The sequence below is a fragment of the Oxyura jamaicensis genome, chromosome 10 (assembly GCF_011077185.1).
Source record: "Oxyura jamaicensis isolate SHBP4307 breed ruddy duck chromosome 10, BPBGC_Ojam_1.0, whole genome shotgun sequence".
Taxonomy (NCBI): Eukaryota; Metazoa; Chordata; class Aves; order Anseriformes; family Anatidae; genus Oxyura; species Oxyura jamaicensis.
Genome location: NC_048902.1, coordinates 18,931,548 through 18,954,213, shown reverse-complemented (window position 1 = coordinate 18,954,213; position 22,666 = coordinate 18,931,548). Strand labels below are relative to the sequence as shown.

The 22,666-nt window shown below is 48.8% G+C and overlaps 1 protein-coding gene across 1 annotated transcript; it reads left to right on the top strand.

Annotated features, from left to right (window-relative positions):
• The first annotated feature begins 15,843 nt into the window (after nucleotides 1-15,843).
• On the top strand, nucleotides 15,844-21,646 carry PARP16 (poly(ADP-ribose) polymerase family member 16). Its single transcript, XM_035335988.1, has 6 exons — nucleotides 15,844-16,168; nucleotides 17,033-17,170; nucleotides 17,963-18,169; nucleotides 19,229-19,400; nucleotides 20,156-20,297; nucleotides 20,951-21,646. Exons 1-6 carry the CDS (start codon nucleotides 15,983-15,985, stop codon nucleotides 21,093-21,095), a joined length of 990 nt encoding a protein of 329 aa, XP_035191879.1. The 5' UTR covers nucleotides 15,844-15,982; the 3' UTR covers nucleotides 21,096-21,646.
• Nucleotides 21,647-22,666: the final 1,020 nt, after the last annotated feature.

Sequence of the window (22,666 nt, the reverse complement as noted above, 5' to 3'; positions counted from 1 at the left end):
TTAGGAGATGTCCATGAAGTCCAAACTGGGGGATTAGGACTGGTCCCTGGTGTGTCCCTCAATAAAGACCCACAGAGCATGGTCTCCAGCCTCAATCCAAGCGGTTCCATCCACAGCCCCAGGTGGCCCCAGAGCCCTCGTCCCCAGCGCTGGGCTTCCAGCAGCTCTGCCCCTCCCGGGGCACCCACTTGTTCTCTTCCCACCTCTGCTGGAGTTTCCTGGCCAGAAGGAGAAGGGCCAAGAGGGATGGGGAGCAAAAGCCAGGGCAGAAAGGAGCCCTCGGGAGACCCCCTGTGATGAACCAGGTTGTGAAGCATCTCCCGAGGTTCCCCTGGGCGGGCTGGGGATGGGTTTTGGAGCCCCGATGGTGGCTCCGGTGATGTCCCCACCATGGAGGTGACCCCTTGGCAGGGGGTGCAAGGGCAAATCCACCAGCAGGACGGGGCCAAGGACACCACTCTCTCCTTGCTCCCAGCCGCTGCTGGCCCGGCAGCACCGACGTCTCCATCCCCAAGCAATCACAGTTTTAATGCTGCTGGAAAAAAAAATAATCTGGTTTGTACAAAGAGCGTATGAGCTTCTCAAAGGCTTTGCCTGTGATGATTTAGCCTGCAATGTTGTCACGTTCATCATTAATCTATTTTTTCCCTTTCTGTAACTTAACCTGCGACAAGCAGACATCGTAAGTGCTTGATTTCCCAGGAATAAATTACGGTTTCATAAATGGTATTTTGCTTCGCTGCTCAATTTGCAAGTGAAATTACGCCAATTGCTTTGTTCACAGAATTTTATCCAGCACGAACAATGCCGTCCTCGAGACTTTTTTATTTTTTAACCCTCGAGCTGTTTTTGTACGGGCTGTAACAGAGCTCTGTGGAGATGCACACTACAGACCCTGCGGCTCTGCAGTAGCAGCTACCAGGGCACAGTGCCCAAAAAAATTTGCGTGTGGAGACCTGGACACCAGGCAACCGCTTCCTATAGAGAAAATAATTCTCCAGATCAGAAATATTTAGTCACCACACGCTGGTTTAGAGAGCACCTTTTTGTGCTGTGTGATTTCGGGCTCAAGATGCAGAGCGTGGAGCCAGGGAGAGCTCGAGGCAGCTCGGGGCTGGCCCTGGGCTGCTTTTCGGAGGCGGCAGCGTCCGTCCACGTGTGCTCATCGTTCACCCATCACTGGGAGTGTGAAGGGATGAAAATGTGGTGTGTGTGTGACCGGGAGAGGCTCCGAGTGACTTTTAGACTTTTTTTTTTTTTTTAACCTGCAGTTTTTGGGGAGCGCTCATTTTGGGGAGACAGTCCCCATCCCAGGGAGGCTTTGTGTTTCTCTCAGCGCAGCACACAAACTGGCTCTGCCCACAAAGCCCATTGTGAAGCTGTCACCTTCTGGCCAGCCCCGCCACCAATACTTCCAAGAGGTGACACCCAAGCCCCAGAGGAGTAAAACATGAGCAAGGCACGAAGAGAAAGGAAAAAGCAGGGTTGCAGACGTGGCTGCCCAGGCTCACGCACCTGGTGTGTGAGGTATCAGCCAGCGGAGCATCCACCTGTTTCCTCCGCTGAGGGCATCGCTCGTTCCTTCCTCCTGTGCAATGAGGGAAAGATGATGGAAATCAAAATTTGGTCACGGGACGGGGCTGGGAAGCGGCACGGTGGCGGTGCTGGTGGCGGCAGTGCTTCGCAGCCACCTCCTCCCGTCCGTCCCTGCGCCGTGCGGGACGGGAGGTGCAGGAACCGCGTTTGTCCCCGTGCCCACCCGCTGGGGGGATTTTGCCAAAACCCTCTGCGAGCCGGGGCTTTGCCAAAATGCCTCCCTCCCCTCCCCGCGCCTCCGTCCGGCAGCACTCCCCAAAGACCCAACACCTCCGGTTTCCATGGCAGCCTGATTTTCAATGAGCATCGTTCAAGTCCTAACCGGAACGAAAGTGTTTCATTAATGCGCGCAGGACACGCCGGCATCTCCCCGGGGCGACAGCAGCTCCCCCCAAAACTAGCACCTTCTGCCCGTGGTGGGGTTTTTTAATTATTATTTTCACCCTTTGGGCCCCACCAGCAGCCCGTGCTCTGCTGGAGCTCCACACTTCAGTCCAGTGCGCAGCCACCCTGGCTGCACATGGCTTTTTAACCAAAAACGTGCATTATTTTCCTAATCCTCCTTGCAAAAAATGACAGTGTTCAGAGCTGGGCTTCGGCCCAGCCCGGCTGCAGCTCTGAAACACCCCAAGCGCTGCCGAGAGCGGGAACACACTGGAAGCCGGGAACGTCGTTAAATGAATATTCATAAATTATTTTGCTGTATAAACGGTATTAATATCACACCTTCCAGCTTCAAAAGCACGTCGTGGGCATGGATTCATTAAGGGCGCAGACTTCCAGAACGGCCCGCGTGCAGACTTTTGGTTACGGTTAAACTCAGCGACTTTATTAAACGCTAGCAATATATTTATTTTAATAGAGTACAAAGCCGGGATTTGGCCACCCTAAAACACCACTCGGGGCGCGGGATCTCGGAATAACCCCATCAAACAAAGCTAATGTGTGCAATATATCTTTGGGTGAGTAATATACAGCCACATTTCCTGCTCCATTTACCCAGTTTTAACTACACCTGACCTGCTCTTATCCTAATAGAAAACGGCTGCTCTTCTCATTGCCCCGTCCTCCGCACACGTTTTTCTGGTAACGGCCGATCCTAAATCACTTCCCCTTCCCCGAGAGCTGGGCACCAGCTGTCTGGTGGCATTTAGCCCCAGCGAGGCCTCCTCCAGCCCCGTGTCCCGACCCCATCCTGTGTCCGGATGGGTCCCGACCCCATGGGGTTGCCCTGCTCGCCCTCGCCCATTGGTACACCTGGAAAAACCCCGGGGAATGCCCAAATCTTGCTTTGCAAACCAGCATCTTGCTGCGCCTGCGAGGACGCTCAGGGGTTCTCAGGAGCACGGTGAGATGCTGCCCCCAACCCTGTGAGCATCCCGCGGCAGGACATTTTTAGCAGCGACAAAATCCGGGGCAGGAGAGGCAAAAACCCTGCTCCTGACGCTGCTTTTCCCCACTGAGCTTAGCTCGCAGCAATGCAGAGAGGTGGGTTAAAGCTTCCCGAGCAGCGCGCTCGCACGGCCGATTTGACCAGAAAATGCGCTCGATTCCCAAGCACGGGCTGCGCTCCTCCAGCCAGCGCTGAGAAGTCACAGCTACATTTCATTACCATCGCTAATTGCTATAAGGGATTACGGCGAGGCGACGGCACAGGCAGGAAGAAATATCCGCCGTTTGCTCTACGTTGACCCTGGAGGAAATTTCCCCCGCTTGCTTCGGGGTGCAGAAATTGGTGCAAATAAATGAGCAAAAGCATTTTCTGAAGGAATTAGCGCGTGGCACAAGCCAATTGCAGCAATTGTCTCTCTCCTTTCTAAGTGCTGAATTGCCTCTGTAATTCCCCATCATTTAGCTGCATAAATCTTGCACAAATAAACCGGCAATTTGCATATGCACAGAAAAGAAATCACAGAAACACGAGGAAAGAAGTTATATTTTCCCCGCTCGAGCGGCAAATAAATATGCGTTGCTTGTGCCTAAGCTGTGTTTGGTCCCGGCTTGGAAATCAAAATTTGGGAAACCCTTTAATTTTCAATAATAAATACATATCAGAGGATGAAAATAATAATAATAATAAAATCACGTGTGGCTGCTGCCTCTGCGACACGGGGCATGGTGCTGAGTGCGGTGGGCGCGCATTCGGTGTGGGGCCGGAGGCTCAGCCCCGTGTGACTGATCTCGTTCTGGAATAAGAGGGTGTTATTCCCCAAAACGCCATAATCCACTTCCGAATGCCTTAATCGCATTTGGAGTAATGTGCTTTTCATCCAAAAGATTCATGTTGGGAAAACTGAGGGGGAGGAAGAAGAACCCCCAGTATTTGGAGCTGCGGCTCCTGCAGAAGGGCTCTCAGTGGGGACTGGTGGCACCGCAGTGCTTTACGAAGATTTAACGAGCTGCTCATCACTAATTCCTGAGGGGTCTGGAGCAGCGTGACCGGGAGGTGTGTGGCCACTCTTCCCTCCTGGCTTTGTCCCCAGCCCCGCTGCGGGCAGCTCCTGGCACCGCGGGGTGACACCGCACGGCCGCTGCTCGTCAGGCCTGGGAGGGCACTCAGCACCATGCTCCGACGGCGGCAATATCAGGCTCACCCTCTTCTCATTGCCAATAAAAGTTCTCTTTGAGCACCACTGCGCTGGTGGAAAGCTGGAAGAAAAGTTAATTTCACCGTGGGCCCCCTCTCCCCTAACCCCGACGTGCCTCCCCAGCAGTGGGGATGAAGGCAGGAGCCTGCCCACCCAACGTCCATGACCCCACCACTCCTCCCACACCACACACATGCCAGTTCATCGTACATGATCGATACCTTCCTTTACGCCCCGGGATGATGGATGTCCCTGCTGATATTCCAAGGACCTTGCGAACACGGGGGCAGCCCCCATGTCCCCCTCCATATCCCAAGCAAGGCACAGCACTGAGTGAAATGCGATGCATCGGGCTTAATTTTCTCAGAACCTGGGAAAAGAAGAAAAAAAAGGAAGCGGCATCCCCACCCTCAGACTCCAGAGAAGAGAAACCCAACCCTTTCAGACAGATATTTGTCCTGCAAAAAGCTCTGTGTTTTGCCCCAAAATAATAAGTAAGAGAACCAGGAAAGCCCCTACAGTAGTTGTTTGTGTGATTTAGGTTACAAATAATTGCTGCCCAGGCTTCTCCGCCTGACACAAGTAATTAGATAGCAGGGCACTTAGAAGCTGTCGTTCCCTACGAGCACAATTTGAGCTGGCCTTTAGGATGTGACCTTTATAGCTGCAGCAGCTTCATCTGCTGCCTGCCCCTGGGCTGGGTTATTGCTGGAGACCCAGGCTCCACCGAATGAACCTCCAGGACTAAACCCATTGGAAAACCCATTAAAAAAACATATATATATATATATAATTATATATCTATATTCTTTGCAGGGATGGAAGTTGCTGATGGCCCCAGGGGAGGCTGGGCTGGTGGGACCTGGTGTCTCCCTGCTGGAAGGAGCCCTCGGTGCACGTCTCTTCTGCAAGGATGACCCGAGGGGAAGCAGATCCCTGCCTCCCAAAGTCCCGGGGAGGCCAAAAGGGAAAAGACCCAAGGGACTCAGCTCATCTTTGCTGCTTTCTGAGATACAAATGGCTGCGGGGAGATGTCAGTGCATGTGCACAGCCAGCCCTTCATGGCTGGATGGCTCTCAGTAAATAAAATTTAAAAAAAAGAAATCCAAGACAACATAGACTATTTTCTTTCTTTTTTTTATATAAATTCCAGACTTTGGTAGTCTCTATCCTCCTGTTGGCATCCCTTGAGAAGCAATTTGACTTTGCTGGAGTTGTCAGATTTCTGAAGGATGAGATTTCACTGTTACACCTCACTCAATATTTCTCATCAAATCTACGCACGGTTTTTAAAAACACTTCCAAACTCCCCTTGCGGCTGATGGATTTGTTTCTCCTTTATTGTCATAACTTTCTTCAAGACATAAATACCCTAAATTTGCAGAGCAAGCGGGGATTGCCAAAAATATACAATTTGTATTTATAGCAGCGTTGTCTGAGAGGCTCCTGCTATGCCAATATTTCTTTGCACCTTGAAGCCTGTGTGTCAGCCGAGAGGCACGAACCTGCTATGGGAAACCAGCCAACACATCGACGTTCTCAGATTCAGTGCCGAAAAACGAATTCTTTACATCTTTTCCATGCAGCAGGCACCTGACCCTGGCTGGCACCGCTCGCTGAGTCCCCTCACGCAGCAGCAAACTGCACGGTTTGTTCAATGGGTCCCCACCCGTGGATTTCCCTGCGGGTAGGGAGATGCAGAGGGTGAAGCAGAGGCACAAGAGGGTTAAAAAAACCCACCCAGCCCCGATTAAAGAGCAAACATGGGAGAAACCCAGGGCTAAAGCCCACCCTGCCGCCAGCTGTGCCCCTTGCAGAGGGCTCCACAGGGGCTCCACGGCTCTCGTGTCTGAGGAGCTGCAGTAATGGGAAATAATCTGGTGCTTAATGAGCTCCCAAGTTAAGCAGGCTACAAAACTGAGCTTCAAGGATCCCGATGACTTTCGCTGACCAAGTTAAAATCCCGTAACTCTTCCCGCTGGGGTGCACGGTGTAGGCCGGCAATGCTGGAGCTCTCGGCACCACTGGTGTAGGACTGGTGGTCTGAGGAGCCCCTTCAGCCCCCTGGGGGCTGTGTTACAACTCAAACTGCTTCCAGGAGAGGTGCAGATGGAAAGGGAGCTGTCTGCCATCAGGTGGATGAAGTTGGTCTCCTCGAAGATGGCCAGGAGTTTGTCTCTGTTCAGGGGAGGCAGAACGGCTCTTAATAGGATTTCAGGAGCAGTTTGTCTATCAAGGACAAAATCCCACAGTAAGAAAATATTGTGGGGAGATTACCCTGTGTTCTCTGAAGAAGAGATCACAAGATGATCCCGAAGCGAGGCTCGTTTGTGTCGAGCTAATGACGGTTAATTGGTGACCCCCCCCCTGCACAGCCGGGTGGAAGGAGAGCAGCGGCCACAGCATCCAAGGCCTGACGCGGCCTTCATCTGAAAGCAAAACTTCTGGAAAGGATCAGGGCAAGGCCACGAATTTATGAAGTAGTTGTTGGGCTGACTCTAATTTTTAAAGCGTTATTATCCTTTTAGCAGGACTGTCGGGGAGATGGAAGCCAGAGCTCGCGTGATGAGGAGCAGCTGAAGGTCGATGGGCAGCAGCTCCTGCCTGCCACGCTTTGCTTTGCGGAGCTGCGAGCCAAATTGCCTGTAAACAGCTTCCCCCGGCCCAAAATGCTGTGAAAGAGGGGAGATTTCTGGGCTCGTGGTCTGAGGAATGGAGAAGGGAAGCCCAGGCTGCCAGGAATTGGTTCTCATAAAGCTCTGTGGGACAGCTAGCGGGTGCTGATCAGTAGAGCCAATGGGCTGATCAATCAGCCACGTAGGGAAACTAACGGGGATTGACGGCCAAAATGCAGGAGGAGGACTCGCCTCTTTAAATAAAGAGCTGGTGGGCCGGTGATTGGATTAATCATGGGGTTCTCTGGGGGAAGTTTGTCCCAAGGTAATAAAGAGAAAAAGGAAACTGGGGAAAAGAGCATCCAGGGTGCCTGGAGGTTTTTGTGTCACTGCCTGTGCAGCTGAGGCACACTTATTCCTGAAAAATAAGATTTTTGTCCACTTTTTTCTTGAGGAATGGAGTGATCTGGATGAGGGTGGAAGGGCACATGCTCTTTTCGGTGCCTGGAAGTCGCTCTCCCTGCAGCAAACCATTCCTGCATCCCCCCCCTGCTCCATTTCCTTCCCTTTGAAAGGCCTCCAACCCGATCACAGATGGCAATTCTGGTGTGACAGATCCTAATGTCACTGCTGGTGGTGGACCAGATGTCCAGGCAGGCATACTGCTCCTTTTAATCCAAAATCCATCAAGAGCCTCACCTTTGTAGTTTGGGGAAGGTATAAAGGTGTCCTCATGGGAAAGGGGGGGGGGGGGGGGGGCGGGGGGCATGCGTTTTGGTCCCTCTCGCCTCCTTTTCCCTTCTCCTTTGAGAAGCTGCGAGGGACTCAACCCGACACCAAAGGGGTCCTGTTCTGAGCAGCAACCTTGTCAAAATTCCATAAAAACCTCCCCTGAACTTCCCAAGGATACGGGAAGGGATACGGTTTGGGTGAACGGACCTGGACAAGCCTCGAGGCTTTGCAGCTGCCACAGCGCAGTGCTGCCACTAGGTCCCTGCATCCTGGATGAGTCCAGGTGAGGCAAAGAAACAACTCCAGGGGGTTAGGGCACAATCCTGACCCCCTGTGTACCCCCCCATCTCTGGTACTCAGCTATACCCAGCTCCTCCCAGGTGGCCACAAATCAGACCTGGTGCCACACACGGCACCGACTGTGCCAGCGTAAAGCTGCTCACTCTGTGCAAGCACCCAGCAAACTTTTTTTCTTTAAATCCCCCAAATGCAGCTGCTGCTGTAAAAAAAAGAGCAGCAGGTGCCCGGGATGAGGTAGGGGGCAGCTGGTTGGCACCCGCTGGGTGCTCTGCAGGTGACTTCCTTCCCCTTGCATCGTAAAGCGAGAGCCGTCGTGCTCGTTATCACTCCTGGAGACACGGGAAAAATCCCAAATCCTCCACGGCAGTGGAGACAAAGCTGTGCAATTTAGTGCCTGGCATTTGATTTTGGAGGTGATTTGTTGCTTCTGCTCTGCCTGAAGGCGACAAATCAGAGGGTGGGAGCACAGATGAGAAAAGTTTCCTGCAGCCTTCCCCCCCAAAGCAGCAGCCTTGCTTCTGTGCGGGAGTTTTGCGGTCCGATGCGTTGGCTGGATGGCGGCAGGGCAATGGGAAGCTGCGCTGTGACCCTAAACTGCAACTTTTGGGGCAAGGCAGCAAGGGGAAGGGGCAGGTGAGCAGGCAGAGGAGCCTCCCGGCGCTGCCTGCAGTGCAGATGCACTGCTGCCATCATCCGGCACCCGAACCCAGCACAGGGGCTCGATCCCTCCCAGGGCAAGGAGAGACAGCACAGGCACAATAAACACCCGCTGCTCCACACACCAAGCTGTCCTCTCGCTCTTTCCACTCCAAGAGGCATCCTTCAGCACAAAAAAAAAAAAAAAAACAAAGAGCAATGCAGCAGGTGGGATGCTGGAGGAGGTTGGACGTCTCAAAGCAAAAATCTGCATCAATGCTGTTGAAAATTTCTTTTATTTTTATTGTTACATCATCCATTTTCTAGTTTCTAGTTCCCATCCTCTGCAGAGGTGCCCAGGACCCGGTGCCAGGAGCTGGTGGCACCCAGCTGCCCACTGCACCTTCACATCGTGTCTCTGCTGCGGTTCTCTGAGCTGCTGGGAAAAAAAAATAAAAAATAATAATAAAAAAAAATAAAAATATTTGTAAAAATATTGTGGGAAGAGCCTCAACATTTCCCGAGGGGGGGGCCAGTCCTCTCCAGGAGCTGGCACACGATGGGACCCATCCTGTCCCACCCTGCCCCAGCGACCGGCCAGCAGAAAGGCACATCTCCCACTGAGACCTGACTGGAGGCAGCCCAGACTGCTCTTCTGGGACCAGAAACACATTTTTTAGCTGTGCAGTCCCCCAGCAGATGGCCTGAGTTGTGCTCTAAGGGCTTGGCTTTATCCCCACAGCTCCAGTCTGGTGCTGAGAGACTGGTGGGGAGCGAGGTTTGGCCGAGCTTCAGATCCGCAGTTATTTCAGATAATGTGATTTTGGCCAGAGCCACACGAGACTTCCAGACCTTTCTCACTTCTGTTTCCCTTTCTGCAAAAAAAAAGCCCACAAAGAGAAAGCTTGGCGGTTGCCTCTGGTATGAGGGAAAACAGAACAGGCTCCCGGATCTGGCCCAGCTGACGTGCAGCAGGATCCCCATTTCTGCTCCTTTTGGAACCATCCAACAGAAACTCAGATGACTTCCCTTGGCAGTGAGAAAACCCGAGCTTTTCCCTTCTCACATTTAATTTCTATTTCTCTCCCATGTTCCTTCTCAGCTCAGATTCAGGTTCTGGGTGCAGCACAGCCAGAAAACCTTACGACAAACCCTTGCAAGTGCTTGCCGCGAGCTGAGTTCATTTGTGCCTTGGCACAAGCACTGTGCCTCCCACGAGGAGTCAATGGTGTTCAGCACTTCTAAAACAAAGCAGCACAAAGTTTCCTTTGGAATCTGCCCTCTGAAGGTGGGGAGAAATCAGGTCTCGAATATTTCTGAGTTAACAGCCCATTCTGGTTTGTGTCAGGGCAAACCAGACACAAATACTTTAGAAGAGCATCCCGGGGCTGTATGCACAGGAGAGGGCATTACAGCAACATCCTCCCCCAGGCCATCCCCATTTCGGTGAGGGAATTGCAAAGATGCATGTCCCATATGGACACCAGCAGCATCCAGAGGCCCTGGGCATGGAGAAGTCCTCGCCACGTCGCTCTGCCCTGGCTGTAGCAGGAGCAGGTGACAGAAGAGCACTTTTGGTTCTCCCCACGTTGCCACGAGTGGTCTGGAGAGGCACGTTGGGTGAGCTCCAGAGGTGCTTTGTGTCACCGTGTCACCCACACGCTCCTGACCTGGCCTGGCCTGGAGCCCGTGACCGAGGGGTGAACTGCCTATATCCCATACCCAGTCCCCCACCGAGTTTATTTCGCAGTATGGAGGATCAAAGGCTGCTGTAAGGAGCAAATCTATCAAAAGCTCAGCACCCTAAGATGGACCCAGCTCACTTTTATGGTTAACTTTTAACAAGCGTGCTCCTTCCGATTGTTTAGCAATTGCTTTAAAATGGATAATTATCGGATTTCCCTATTAATGGGAAAAAATCGGGCGGTTGTAAATCTTAAAACGTGCCACTATCTGCACACTGCATGTATCACACCAGGGAAAAAAAAAACAGAGCTATTACAGAGTGACCGTGCCTGGGCTCAGCAGCTGGTTTTAATCCCAGCAGGAGACCCCCCTGCTCCCCAGCCACGCCACCAGCCCTGCTCTTCCCACCACGTCTGTGGAAGGAAAACCCCGGTGTTAGCCTCGCACGCCGCAGCAAGTCACACCAGCAGGACCTATGCCTTTGGGACAATGCATACCCGCTCGTTACTGCTTCTGCCGTCGTATTTACCCATCTAGAGAGGTTATTCCTTTCTGTACGTAGCGAACCTGGCCCTCTTCACTCGTGGTTTTATTTATTTTATTTATTCTTTTTTTTTTTTATTCAAAACGATGCTTGCTTTATCAGAGTTATTCCTGAATTTCTCCAGAAAACTGAAAAGGAGATTTTCCGGCTGCCTGATGACAGACAGGTGCCATCGGAAAGCCCTGGAGGTTTGCCATCTAGTAAGAATTAACTGGCAGCACGTTGTAACCTCTGATGTGTCTGGGTGAAGGGAAAACTTCCTTTATTTCCCCCGTGCAGTGACTTACACAAAGCTGAAGGTGGAGAGACCTTCAGGTCCCGCTGTCTTCCTGGGAGCACAGACTGCAAAAGGACAAGGGGACACGGGCCAAATGCCAAAGGGTGCTCTTGTGGTTGGAGAACTGGTATTTGGGAAATTTGAGGTGGTGTTCTGGCCCTCTGCCCCAGGAAGCTCTGAAATCCACCACGGCCTGAGGACTAACCTGCATTTTGCTACAGACCGAGTGGCTTTGGCTAAACGGCTTAATTCCCTTCCCTGTGCACTCCCTGTGCTAGCTGGGGTACGCGAGCCCATTTGGCACGCTTACCTGGTGCCCGGGAAGCTCCTAAATCCCTGTAACGATTACACAGAGCCCCGCTTTCAGATTAGAGCCACAGTAACTCAGAGCTGAGCACATTTTGGTTCGGCTTCCTTACGACTACACGAACGTGGCGATGCAAGTGTCAGAGAAATGTGATTCATCGCATTCATACGACTGTTGCCCAAACAGTCATTACTTTTATCTGAGCAAGCTATTGGAAAATGTTAAAGGCAGGAATATTTTACCCAGCTGACTTAAGGAGGTTGTTTTATTCCACATTTCTGTTTTCAATAAATCTCTCAGGACAAAAACATTCCCCGCAGCATATATACGCACAGGACAAAAAGGCGTTAAATCCTAGGAGAGGGAGGGGGGGGAAGAGAGATAAATAGTTTACTTCTATTATCTTTACCATATGTTCTATTCCAACTGGATACACATAAACAGCATGTAATCTTCAAGCTCAGCTTTAGACTCTTTGAAGTGACCTGACCATACTACTGATTTATTTCAAACTAACCTTTCTCTTTGAACCCTGGGTCAAGGTTAATTCTATAATAAAACATACCTTATACAGCTGGCTTTTCCAGTGTTGCTAGCAAGTAACGAACCTCTCAGTCATAAGCATTTGTTTTACTGAGTGTAGTATTGTATTTCTATTTTCCCTTCCCTATATTAATTTCCTTCACAGACCCTAGTTAAGGAGGAAAAAAATCTCTTTTCCGGTCCATGAGATCAATTTTAAACACACTGGAATTAAATGAAGACATTTAAGCCGCATTTCTGTGCTGAAATGCATCCACCGACACCAGAAACTATTTTTATTACGGTCTATGTTAAATAATCAGATCTTCAATTTCATAAGAAGCAGTGCAGCTACGTTATTCAAACTGCTCCACGGGCAGTGACCCTTCCAGAGCCTTTTACAAAGCCATCTCTGCACTGAGTCACAGCAAATCGCCGAGGATAGCCTTTATATCTAGAAAAATAAAATTGGAAAAGGGACGCGGTAGGTAAGAGATGCACGGCACGTTGGTCAGAGGCTCCTGCTCGGGTTTTATTTTAAGAGGACTGGAAAGATGCTTTTGAGTCTCAGCCTCCTGCCCACTGCACATACTCACAGCACTTAATTAAAAGGCAGCAAGGCAGAAGCTAAGACAGCAGCTGTTACGTATTTGTTCTGGCTCCAAAGCCTTGCCAACACCGTGCCTGCTGGAGCTGTCAGGAGAGGGATTAGTTGGGATCTTCTGGGCTTGGGGCTTCCAGTGCGGCTCCCGGTGGAAGACCTTATCTGGTGTTGTTAACTGCAGGAGGGAATGGTGCTTCCCCTCCAAATGGCATGAATAATGACTTTATCTTGATTTATCCTCACGCATTTTGCAGGCCCAAGTCTAGAGTAAGTTGGTGTCCAGCAGCACCAGCACACGGAGGTGCATCGCCCCTAAAACTGGCACCAAAATCCTTCAATACTTCATCCCTGGCTTAGCGGCTGCTTTGTAAAACAGGGTTTTAATCCAGTAGTAGATGAATTTGACCAGACAGCACTCTCAGTCAGCTTCGACACAGCAAACTTGTTATCTCATCAATATCTGTCATTGCCTAACTCAGTTGAGCTGCCGTAATGGAAGCACCATCCATTTGAAATCCCAAAGGTAGGCATTGGTTTGGGATCAATGCTCTCACACTCTTCTTTAACTATTATGATGCCAGGGATGCTTTAGATCTCTTCTGGGTTAAATTCATCACTCCAGGACAAGTCAACAAGATGCCTTCACCTCACATTGAAAGACTTTAATTTATAAATAGAAGAGTGGTGGCACAGTGATGCCAGCATCTCCAGAATTTATGCACTTGCACAGAAAATCCCATTGCATTTCACCACGCCGTCCTTCTCTTCAAGCTTCTCCACTGCTACTATTGCCCTTCCCCGCTGTGAAACCACAAGCCAGGAAGCCCCACGCCACACAGCAAAGCCCCAGCTGGCAATGTCGGATGTGTCCTACCCACTGCCCCAAAATCACAGCCCCGGGCATGGTGTGTGATGAAAGGCACAGCATGCCTCCTGCCGTGTTACAGTCCTGAATGGGAGGCCAACACACCTTTTGCTACGTGAAGTGTCTTTACCTGTCCCAGAGCTAGCAGGAGCAGTACCCTTCATCTCTTCTGTGCCACAATAATTAGTATTTTAAATGAAGGCACTGGAATCACACTGATTCGAGAGCTCAGAATTGCAGTGTAAAATTTCAAAGACATTAAAAGAGACACCTCTACCATTTTCCAATATTGTTCTTTAATAGGCGCTGAAAAGAAAATGATTACATCTAATGATTTATTAGTGAACAAAATCAGCCAATTAGACAGTCAATGACTGATTTTCAAAGGGATTGCACAGAACAATTTAATATAATACAAGATAATAAACATGTCCTGAACTGAGCCACTGAAAGATGCTGCTAACAGACTGCCAGAGATATCAGATATTTACAGCACAATAAGGCACCACATCAGATAAAATAAAATACGTCCTCTCAAGGATATAGAAATATGGAAAGGAATCTCCGGCTGCATTTCAACTCTGGGCAATTTACATAACTCCTGAGAAAAGGCTTTGTGTGGTGCCAGACCTCTTAAAAGTAGCCAGTGCATGCTGCTGTCATTCAGATTACCCAAAATCTGCTGGTTGTGAAGCAAACCTCTGTTGGTGCCAGAAGTCTGTGTGGGTATACAGGGTCCAAAAAGAGCAGGCAGAATCCAGACTTCAAGATTTCATCCAAAATCTGCGCAGTAATAATTACCAACACATCAAGAAGGAGAAAGAAAGAAAAAAAAAAAAAGACCTTATGGGATGGTTTTAAAGAGAAAAACATGCAGCAAGTAACTTGAGTAACCTAAACCAAAGCTATCATTAAAATCATTTTGTCTCCATTTTGCCACTAAATATGTCAGACCCAAGCAAGTTTTTGTGCTTAGAACTGATGGCTTCACATTGCAGGCCTGCTCATTACTGTTACTGAAAGATGCATTTTCAATAAAACAGTAAAAAGCAAGTAAACAAACCTGCAACTCAAGTTGGTTTATATACATCATTGTGAAATCATTTTCAATTTAATGTAACTGTGCACAGCCTATGATACATCTGGTTCTACCCAGAATCATGAAAGCTCCATTCATGCTCCCAAGCCATTCGAGTGGGTGAGTAACTACATGAACTCTGCACTTCAGAAGGAAGTTTGCCTTTTGTTTGCTTTGATACCTGCCTGGCCTTAGATGGTATTTAATCCCGCTGGTGTTCCTGTTTGCTATGAGTAAGGCTGAAATTGCAGCTCAGAAGAAGGTGCAATACAATCTCTGAGGATCTGGTTGCAGGATGAGAGCCCAGTAATAAGTGATTTTAACATTTTTCGGAGCATTTGCAGTATTCCACCTGTATCAGTTTCTGTTTGGACACGTGCTATAACCCTCCTGAAGAAAAACACCAAGAAAGGTGCTAGAACACACAGAAAATGTCGGCACAGTCCCCAGATTTGTCAGTCTAAATATCTTGCACTCAAGGCTGCAGAGTTGTGGTCGAGGAGAACCCCGTGCTGTTGATGGAGACTCCTAATACACCTTGGAACCAGAGAAATGCTTCAGAGTACTGCAGAGCACTGACCCTATGGCAGTATTAGAGAGGGAAGAGGAAGAGTTTGAGAGCTGGTTGCCTGGACTCAATCTCGGGCAGTGTAGTGAATGTTATCTGCAGAAATCCTGCTAAGACGTCCCATGAGAAGTGAATTCCTCTCCCTTAAATCCGCAGTGCCAGTCTGTGGAAACCTGGCTTCAGTCTTTCAGGTCACAAGCTTGGATGATAAAGGTAACATTAAAGGAATAATGCTTTTGTCTTTGCATGTATGCTTTTGGCTTACTTAGAGCAACGTAACACCAATTTTTTCACACAGAGCAGTCTCCCTGGTTTGCTGTTTGGCTGAATGCAATGCCCAAGCTGGGACTGGGCACGTGAAGGAGAGCAGAGCCCCACCATACCCCAGCAGGGACACAGTGAGGGACAAGGGCCACCCGAGACCCCCGACAACACGCAGGGGACAGAGCACAAAGTGTCACAGGGACACTGCGCAGCTCACACCCGAGCGTGTTGCCACCATCCCTGCCGCCACTGTCCCCTGCCTTGGGGTCACAATGCACTTGTCCATCGGGTCCATGCTGGCTTCGTGCGGGCAGCTGGGCTCTCCCTCAGTGTTCTGGCACCAGAGAAGTGCTCCCCTGCTACACCTGAGGGAGAGGTGCCACTTCCCTGTACCCTCACGCTCCACCCGAGGAGAAGATGCCATCTCCCTGTACCCCTCGCCCTACCTGAAGGGAAGGCGCCATTTCCCCGTACCCCCCTCACTCCCTACCCAAGGTGCAGACGCCATTTCCCCGTACCCCCCCCCGCCTCCCCCCCGTCCTCCCGCTGAGGTGCCGGTGCCTCTCTCCCCCTCAGTGCCCCCCGTCCCCGGGCAGCTCCCACAGCGGCACCACGGCCCGGCACAGCCCCGCTGCGGGGCGGAGCGGCGGGGCCGGGCCGAGCCGCGGCGGCCCCGGGGCGAGGCGGAAGGGCGACGCCGCCCGGGCGGGCGCTCGGAGGCCGCCGGCGGAGCCCTCTCCCCGCTCGGAGCCGCCGCAGCTCGGCAGCCGGTTCCCCTCCCCGCCACCCCAAGCCGGGCCATGCCGCAGCCCGGCCCCGGCGAGGCGGCCGGCCGCGTTAGGGAGGCGGCGGGGAGGGACCCGCTGGCCGCCGACCTGCGGTGCAGCCTCTTCGCCGCCGCGCTGCAGAGCTACAAGCGCGACTCGGCGCTCAGGCCCTTTCCCGGCCGCTACGCCGGCGGCGACACCAAGGACTTCGAGGCGTTGGTGAGTGGCCCCGAGCCCCGCTTTGCCCACTGCTGAGGCAGGGAGGCGGCTCCGGAGTGAATTCGGTGCGAGGAGGCTGTGCCGGCGCTGCCTGCCTCCAGGCTGGGCGAAGCTCGCCCGTCTGCCCCCGCGGAGGGCCCAGGCACGGCTTTCGTCCGAGTCCTGGGGACAGGGACGCCTCTAAACTCATCTGGACGGCTGAACTTGCATTAAGTGTTTATATCCAGAGCGGGAATGCTTTGCTCTGCCTCTGGATTGAGAAAACAGCCACATCCGTAATTAATGAGCGAGTTCAGGGTAAGCACGCATGGGAATATTGCAGGGTAAAAGCAGGTGAGATTGGCTCTCTGAGGTGAGAGGGCAGGTGGCGTTTCAGGGCCACCAGCACAGCTTGAAGCTTTATTTATCCCCATACATATCCACATAGGTTTTACAATAAATTTGGGATTCTGACGGGTAAACTCCTACTTGCAAATTTCCAAATCTGATATCGAGATGCAGAGAGTTGCAAGATCTCGCACTGCGTGCAAATAAAAGTAGTTTGGGAGGGTTTCTATTTGCAGGGCCTGGGTACCTCTTGTGTTTATCCCACTGAAAACTGCATTTTGATGGCTTGTTCCCTTTCAGGAGCTTGCTTGCTTGTTCCTGCGTGTCCTGTACAAACACTGTGGATAAATAAAAGTATAAATGGCTTTATAAGAAGCCACAAACTTTCTCACAAACTCAGTATAAATATCTGCATCAGAGAACTGAAACTGTTCTGTTTACAACCTATTGGGGTGAAATATTGTTTTGTTTTCACTAGAGGTCTCTGTTTAATCATATTGAAAAGAAGGAGCTTACGCTAAACGTCTGTTTTGTTAGCTTGCAGATACCAATGCGCTACCAAGCCTGAAAGAACTTCTAGAGTCCGTTCCAAACACAGAGAAAAGGACCTGGGATTTATTTAGTTGGATTTTATCATCTAAGGTCTTAATGATACAAAGTACTAAAAAACAAGAGGTAAGTTTTACATTCTGAAAGTCTTGATAAGAATTTGTCTTTTAGGGCAATTTTGCATTTCAGAAAGTATTCCCCTCCTGCCAGAAGTTAGCTGGTTATTGTAAGAGCTTGATGTGAATGCATTTTTTTCTGTATATGGAGAGGGGCTTTCTTAATTTTTATTTTAGGAAAACAGGTTGGAAGAACTAGTTATCACCATCAGTAGCTGATGACTGGGCAATGGTTGTAGCTCCCATTAACAGAGCATGTCCATGCATGTAGTAGACCAAGATAGCCCTCCTCGGGTTTCATGGGGCTGGGTCCTGCTTCTCACCGAAAGACAAATTTGTGCTTCTGCATACAGGCCCAGAAATGGAGAGGTAAGGTTAAGAGCCACCGAGGCACTTCTCTAATAGGGATCAAAATAGTTGTAGAGATTAGCAGCAAGATGAAAACAACTTGTGGTTTCACATTTTTTTCCCTCTTCCAAGATCAGCTGATGAACGTGTCATCTTAGTAGCCAAAACGGCACTGTAGAATTATTATATTTTCCTTACATCTATTAATTCATAATAGCACTTCAGTCTTTTTTTTTTCTTTTTCCTTCGGGAAAGAATTAGTTTTGACAGCAAGAAACTGTCAGAATTCTCACCGTACGCTTACTCTTCCGGATTTGTGGGAGTGTTGAATTCTAACCAGGAAGCATGATCAAAATACATAAAGCACTTTGGAAACTTAAGGGATAGTAAACCAAATTCTCAGTGAATAGTCTAACCCCATAAACTAAGACTCGTATTCCTTCCTGTTTTCAAGTATGAGAAGATACAAGAACTCACGGGGATGTCTGGTGCTGCTGTTCCTGCTCCAGACTTCCTATTTGAGGTTGTGTATTGCGACCAAATGAATACCAAGTTTGCCGAGACCAAGGGTGAGCGGGACCTCATCTATGCCTTCCACGGTAGCCGCCTCGAGAACTTCCATTCCATTCTGCACAACGGCCTGCACTGCCACTTGAACAGGGTGAGGCTCCCGGTGTTTCACCACATCTTTTGTTGGTCATTGAAGCCAGTGACACTTAAAAAAAAAAACCTGAAATTCCTTCATGGTGTTTTTCCTTTTACGGCGTAATTCCTTTTACTGCTGTTTTCACTTTAGCGTAGGCCTTTGTGTATGGTTGCGTTGGATCTTCCGATGCAGCCTCAGGGTAAAAACTGGAAGTGGCAAGAAACATTTTTTCTCCAGTGTGACAAATTATGACTGTCCTTTATTTCTTTGTAAGGAAGCATAATGCCTCTGAAAACACTGACGTATCTAACACCCTGCAGCTGGAAAATGCCTGTGCACAGAGGAAGATAGTGACCCAGGCAGTGCAGAGATCCTGTCTTTCTGCCTGGCTATGGGAGAGATCCCAGGATATGTAGCCCTTCTGATTTCAACAGAAGAGAAGCTGGGACTCCTAGCCTTGTGTTGTTTGTAAAGCAGCTCTGACACAACAGCTGCATATCCTTCCTGTCAACCTGAACCATGATTTCCTCCCCACACTCCCTTTATGAGTAATGGCTCATCAGCTATGCCGGATCTACTGGATTAATAATGATAGCCAGCAGGCCAAATCTTCTGATACAAAGTTACCAAAACAGCTATTTTTGAAAGGAACTCACAATTGAAAAGTACTTCCCTCCTTTCCTGTAAAGCAGGGGTTTAAATGAGAGTAAAGCCTTGTCTGTACGTGAAGGTTGGGTTATTTCAATGACGACAGTCTCAATAAATCAGTGAAATGCCCCTGACAGTAGCACAGTCATGTTGATATAAAATGTTTGACTGGCAAACTAAATCCAAATCCGGGAAATCATGAATCTGTCCACACCAAGGGTTGTGCCAGACGGCCAGTTTGAGGGATGGCAGCTGCCCCACTCCAGGGAATTAGTGCCAGGACAAAAAAACTGTGTAAGGATCTTGCCAAATGTGGGTAAGAAAAGCCTTCAGAAACAGAAAGGCCAGTCTGAACGTAAACAACACTTGTGTGCTTTTTGTAGTTTGCACTAGGGGATTTTAGGATATATTTCCACTCCATTTCAGACGTCCCTGTTTGGTGAAGGTACCTATCTCACCAGTGACCTGAGCCTGGCTCTCCTCTACAGCCCTCACGGTCTTGGTTGGCAGCGAAGTGCGTTGGGCTCTATCCTTAGCTGCGTAGCTGTTTGCGAGATCATCGACCACCCAGATGTAAAGTGCCAGGTGAAAAAGAAAGGTGAGCTTGTTGAAATAATAACTACACATAGTTCACCCCTTATTTAGCATGTTTTAAATTTCAGCTTTGTGCATATACGCAGTTTTACAAACAGTGCAGGATATAGATACTCATCAGCAGAAACTGGCCTCAGACTCCTTTTCCAATTGGCCCCTCAACAAATCCACAAATGCCTCGTTGTCTGTGTAGCTTCTCATAAGATAGTATATTTAAAGGATAGAAAATTATGTTATTGCCTCGTTTGTTTTTACTAGTTTCAGTAATACGATAAAATCAGCTATAAGGCCTGCCCATTTCATCAGTGATGGTGGGACAGAAGCATCAGAAGTGTATCAAAAACGAACTGTATCTGATGTCTGGGAACCCTCTGCTCAGGTTGTCCTCTCCTATGACTGATTCCTGCTTGCTGGGCTCAATCGGTCCTTCAATGTTGTTTTTCTCTCCCCGTTAATATTAACAGCTGCTCAAGCGCTGTGTGTGAAACCCGCCTCCTTTTCACCCTGCTCCGGGACTTAATACCATCCATACCAAGGATGACTAGGAGTGGTATAGCCTCAAGCAAACTTTTCAGTCTATTCTTGGATGCTAAAGGATTCTGGGGAATTCCCAGACTAGATGTTTGATTATCTCAATCCCACTCGTGTGTATGTGAGGGTGGTGGGCGTTTTTTTTTTTATATACAGTCACTTGAAGTTGTGCATCTCTTTTTGCTTTTCTGTTCCTGAAAAGACCTCTTCTTTTCTCTTCCCATGCAGATTCAGAAGAAATAGACAGAAAAAGAGCAAGAGTGAAAAACAGTGAAGGGGGTGATGTACCACAGAAATACTTTGTTGTCACAAATAATCAGCTTTTACGAGTTAAATACTTACTAGTATATTCACAGAAACAGCACAGGAGGTAAGAATTCATCTATCTAGAGTGATGAGCATGCTGTAACATAGATAAACATATCCTATTTGTGAAAAAACAATGGAAAACAAACTGCAAAGACCTGCTTGCACTGCCAGATTGTTTTTAACCTGTTTCCTGTGGAAATAAGGCTTCCTGCCTGTCATCATTCTTCCTCTATCTGCTAATTTAACGCTCCCAGTTTCAGCTAAATTTATTTTTCACCAGCCCTGTAAGCACTTAACATCATCATTAAGATACTTAGAGAGCTGTAATAGTTTCCTGCTATGAACAAATAAGAATGAAACTCAGTTGAGTGCTGCTCTTAAAACTAGGGCAGTCTTAACTCTTCTCTTACCTATTCTAAGAGGCAGCGTTCACCCAGCTAATCAAATGCAGGTACAGCTCAGGCAGTTACAGCCTTGCACAGCTCCAGGCAAGTCACAGAGAGAGGTGTGAACATGGAGAGAAAGAACAGGGTTATGGGTGGTGACTTAGGGACAAGGGATAAGGAAAAGGGGCTTTGATGGTCACATGGAGTGTGGAACAACTTACCGTTTTTATTGTGTTAGCTTAAATCATTTAAAATAGCAAAACCTGAGATGTCTTTGTCAAGGTATTTGTCCATCTCTCACAAAACTCATGCACTTTTCCCTTTTCAGGCCTTCAGGTCAATCTTCCTGGTTTTCCACCCACCGTTTTGCCGTAATGATGATGCTGTACCTACTGCTGCTAATGGTGATCGGGGCCAGCAACTCGCCAGCCTTCCTCTACTACTGGCACAGAATGTTTGACTCAGAGGGATGAGTTGCCTAAGAAGATAAACTGTTATTTTCACTACGTGCCTTAATAATAGCAAATCCACAGATGCGCTGCATCTCTTCCAGATCTGGAAATAAAGGTGCCTGGAGCTTTCCAGTTCCGTCTCCGCTATATTATCCTCATGGTATCTTTCTATTTACTGTTTCTGTATTCCTGTGATTCATGAGGATGCTCGGCACAGCTGAAAAGGATCACGATGGTGCAGCTTAGCATGAACCAATTGTTGAGGGGCCATGGGAAAAAAAGTGATTTAAAATTAATGAAAGCTAAGTGTGGAAACACTCTGGTGTAACTATTTTCTGTCAAACTGAGGTAGTAATATCTGCACAAGTTGGAAAAGAGGATTTTTCTGTATGTCAGTGGGTCTTACCGGTTTGTTTTCAGAAACTGTGTTTAGTGATGTTTGGCACGTCTCAGCACAGATGGGATCACGGTTAAAACCAACTTTGTTTCTGACCGGGAATTTTTATATTTGAGCATAATGATTGTAAGAAAAGAACATGAAATAAAACAGCAACCAAAATGGAAAAACTTAAGTGGCTTCTACTAAGGTTTCTTTCTCCCCATAAAACGTGGACAAGGTTTGTGCTCTCAGCCGTGACCTGCCTTGTCCTTTGGTTAGTGCATAGATCAGACAGACTCAGGCACCTCAGCATCAGTACTGGAGATGCATTTTGCTATTGAACTGCCTTCCACTTCCATTTTCTGCAGCAAAAAGGGGGAGGGTGAAAGGTTGCACTTACGCTGCCACCTGGCAGGTTTTTTAGGGTTGCGGCTGCTTAAGTTTTGGGATCTGGTCCAACATTTTTAGTTGCATTGAATTGTTTTCAGCTTTACATTACAAACAAATAGACCAACTAACAGTGGCATACCAACAATTTCCTGAAACTGTTTTCTAAGGAATGGCATAAAATAGCAGCAGAAGTAGTAGGGTTTGTTTTATGCCTGAACATGTGTGGTGTAACGAACTTCATGTAGACTTCACTTAGGCCTTCACATGACAACTTATTCATAGTACTATGTTTGTAAGGGAGATTGTCCGCTTCCACTTTTCACAGAGAGGCGGCATTTTTAGTGGTCAGAATTAGGGCAGTTGCATTGTTTGCAGAGTGCTTTGGCTTAATGCTGGCGCATCAAACCTCAGTACATCTCAGGTTCATCTTTTCTAACCTCGAAGAAAGGCATTCTTACTGTATTTTGGGAGCTTGTTTGTAAACACATGCATAGGTATGTGCAAGTTAGTTGGAAGGAAACATCCTCCTCCTTACGCCCAAGTCCTTCATATTTACTTATATATCCTGTCCTTCATGTTTTGTTACAAAGCAGCCCACAACTGAAGAAGGAGCAAAGGATGATCCTCTGATCAGTGGCTTGGCATGGGATAAGCCCGATAAACAGCCCAGGGATTCTAGGTGAAGAAAAGCAAGCTACACGCTGCTGTTCGAGCCCTGGCATTTAGCAGCAGACTTGATAAATGCAGGCTTTCGTTGCACAGTGAACCCTAACCAAAATAAAATCTCATCACATATTCCTAGCAAATGAGCCTATGATTACCG

What these genes read in the sequence shown, in the direction of transcription:
- PARP16 (XM_035335988.1), top strand. Translation starts at nt 15,983, where the DNA reads ATGCCGCAGCCCGGCCCCGGCGAGGCGGCCGGCCGCGTTAGGGAGGCG. An exon ending in CCAAGGACTTCGAGGCGTTG is followed by an intron (nt 16,169 to 17,032) that starts GTGAGTGGCCCC and finishes CTGTTTTGTTAG; the next exon opens with CTTGCAGATACCAATGCGCT. An exon ending in AAAGTACTAAAAAACAAGAG is followed by an intron (nt 17,171 to 17,962) that starts GTAAGTTTTACA and finishes CCTGTTTTCAAG; the next exon opens with TATGAGAAGATACAAGAACT.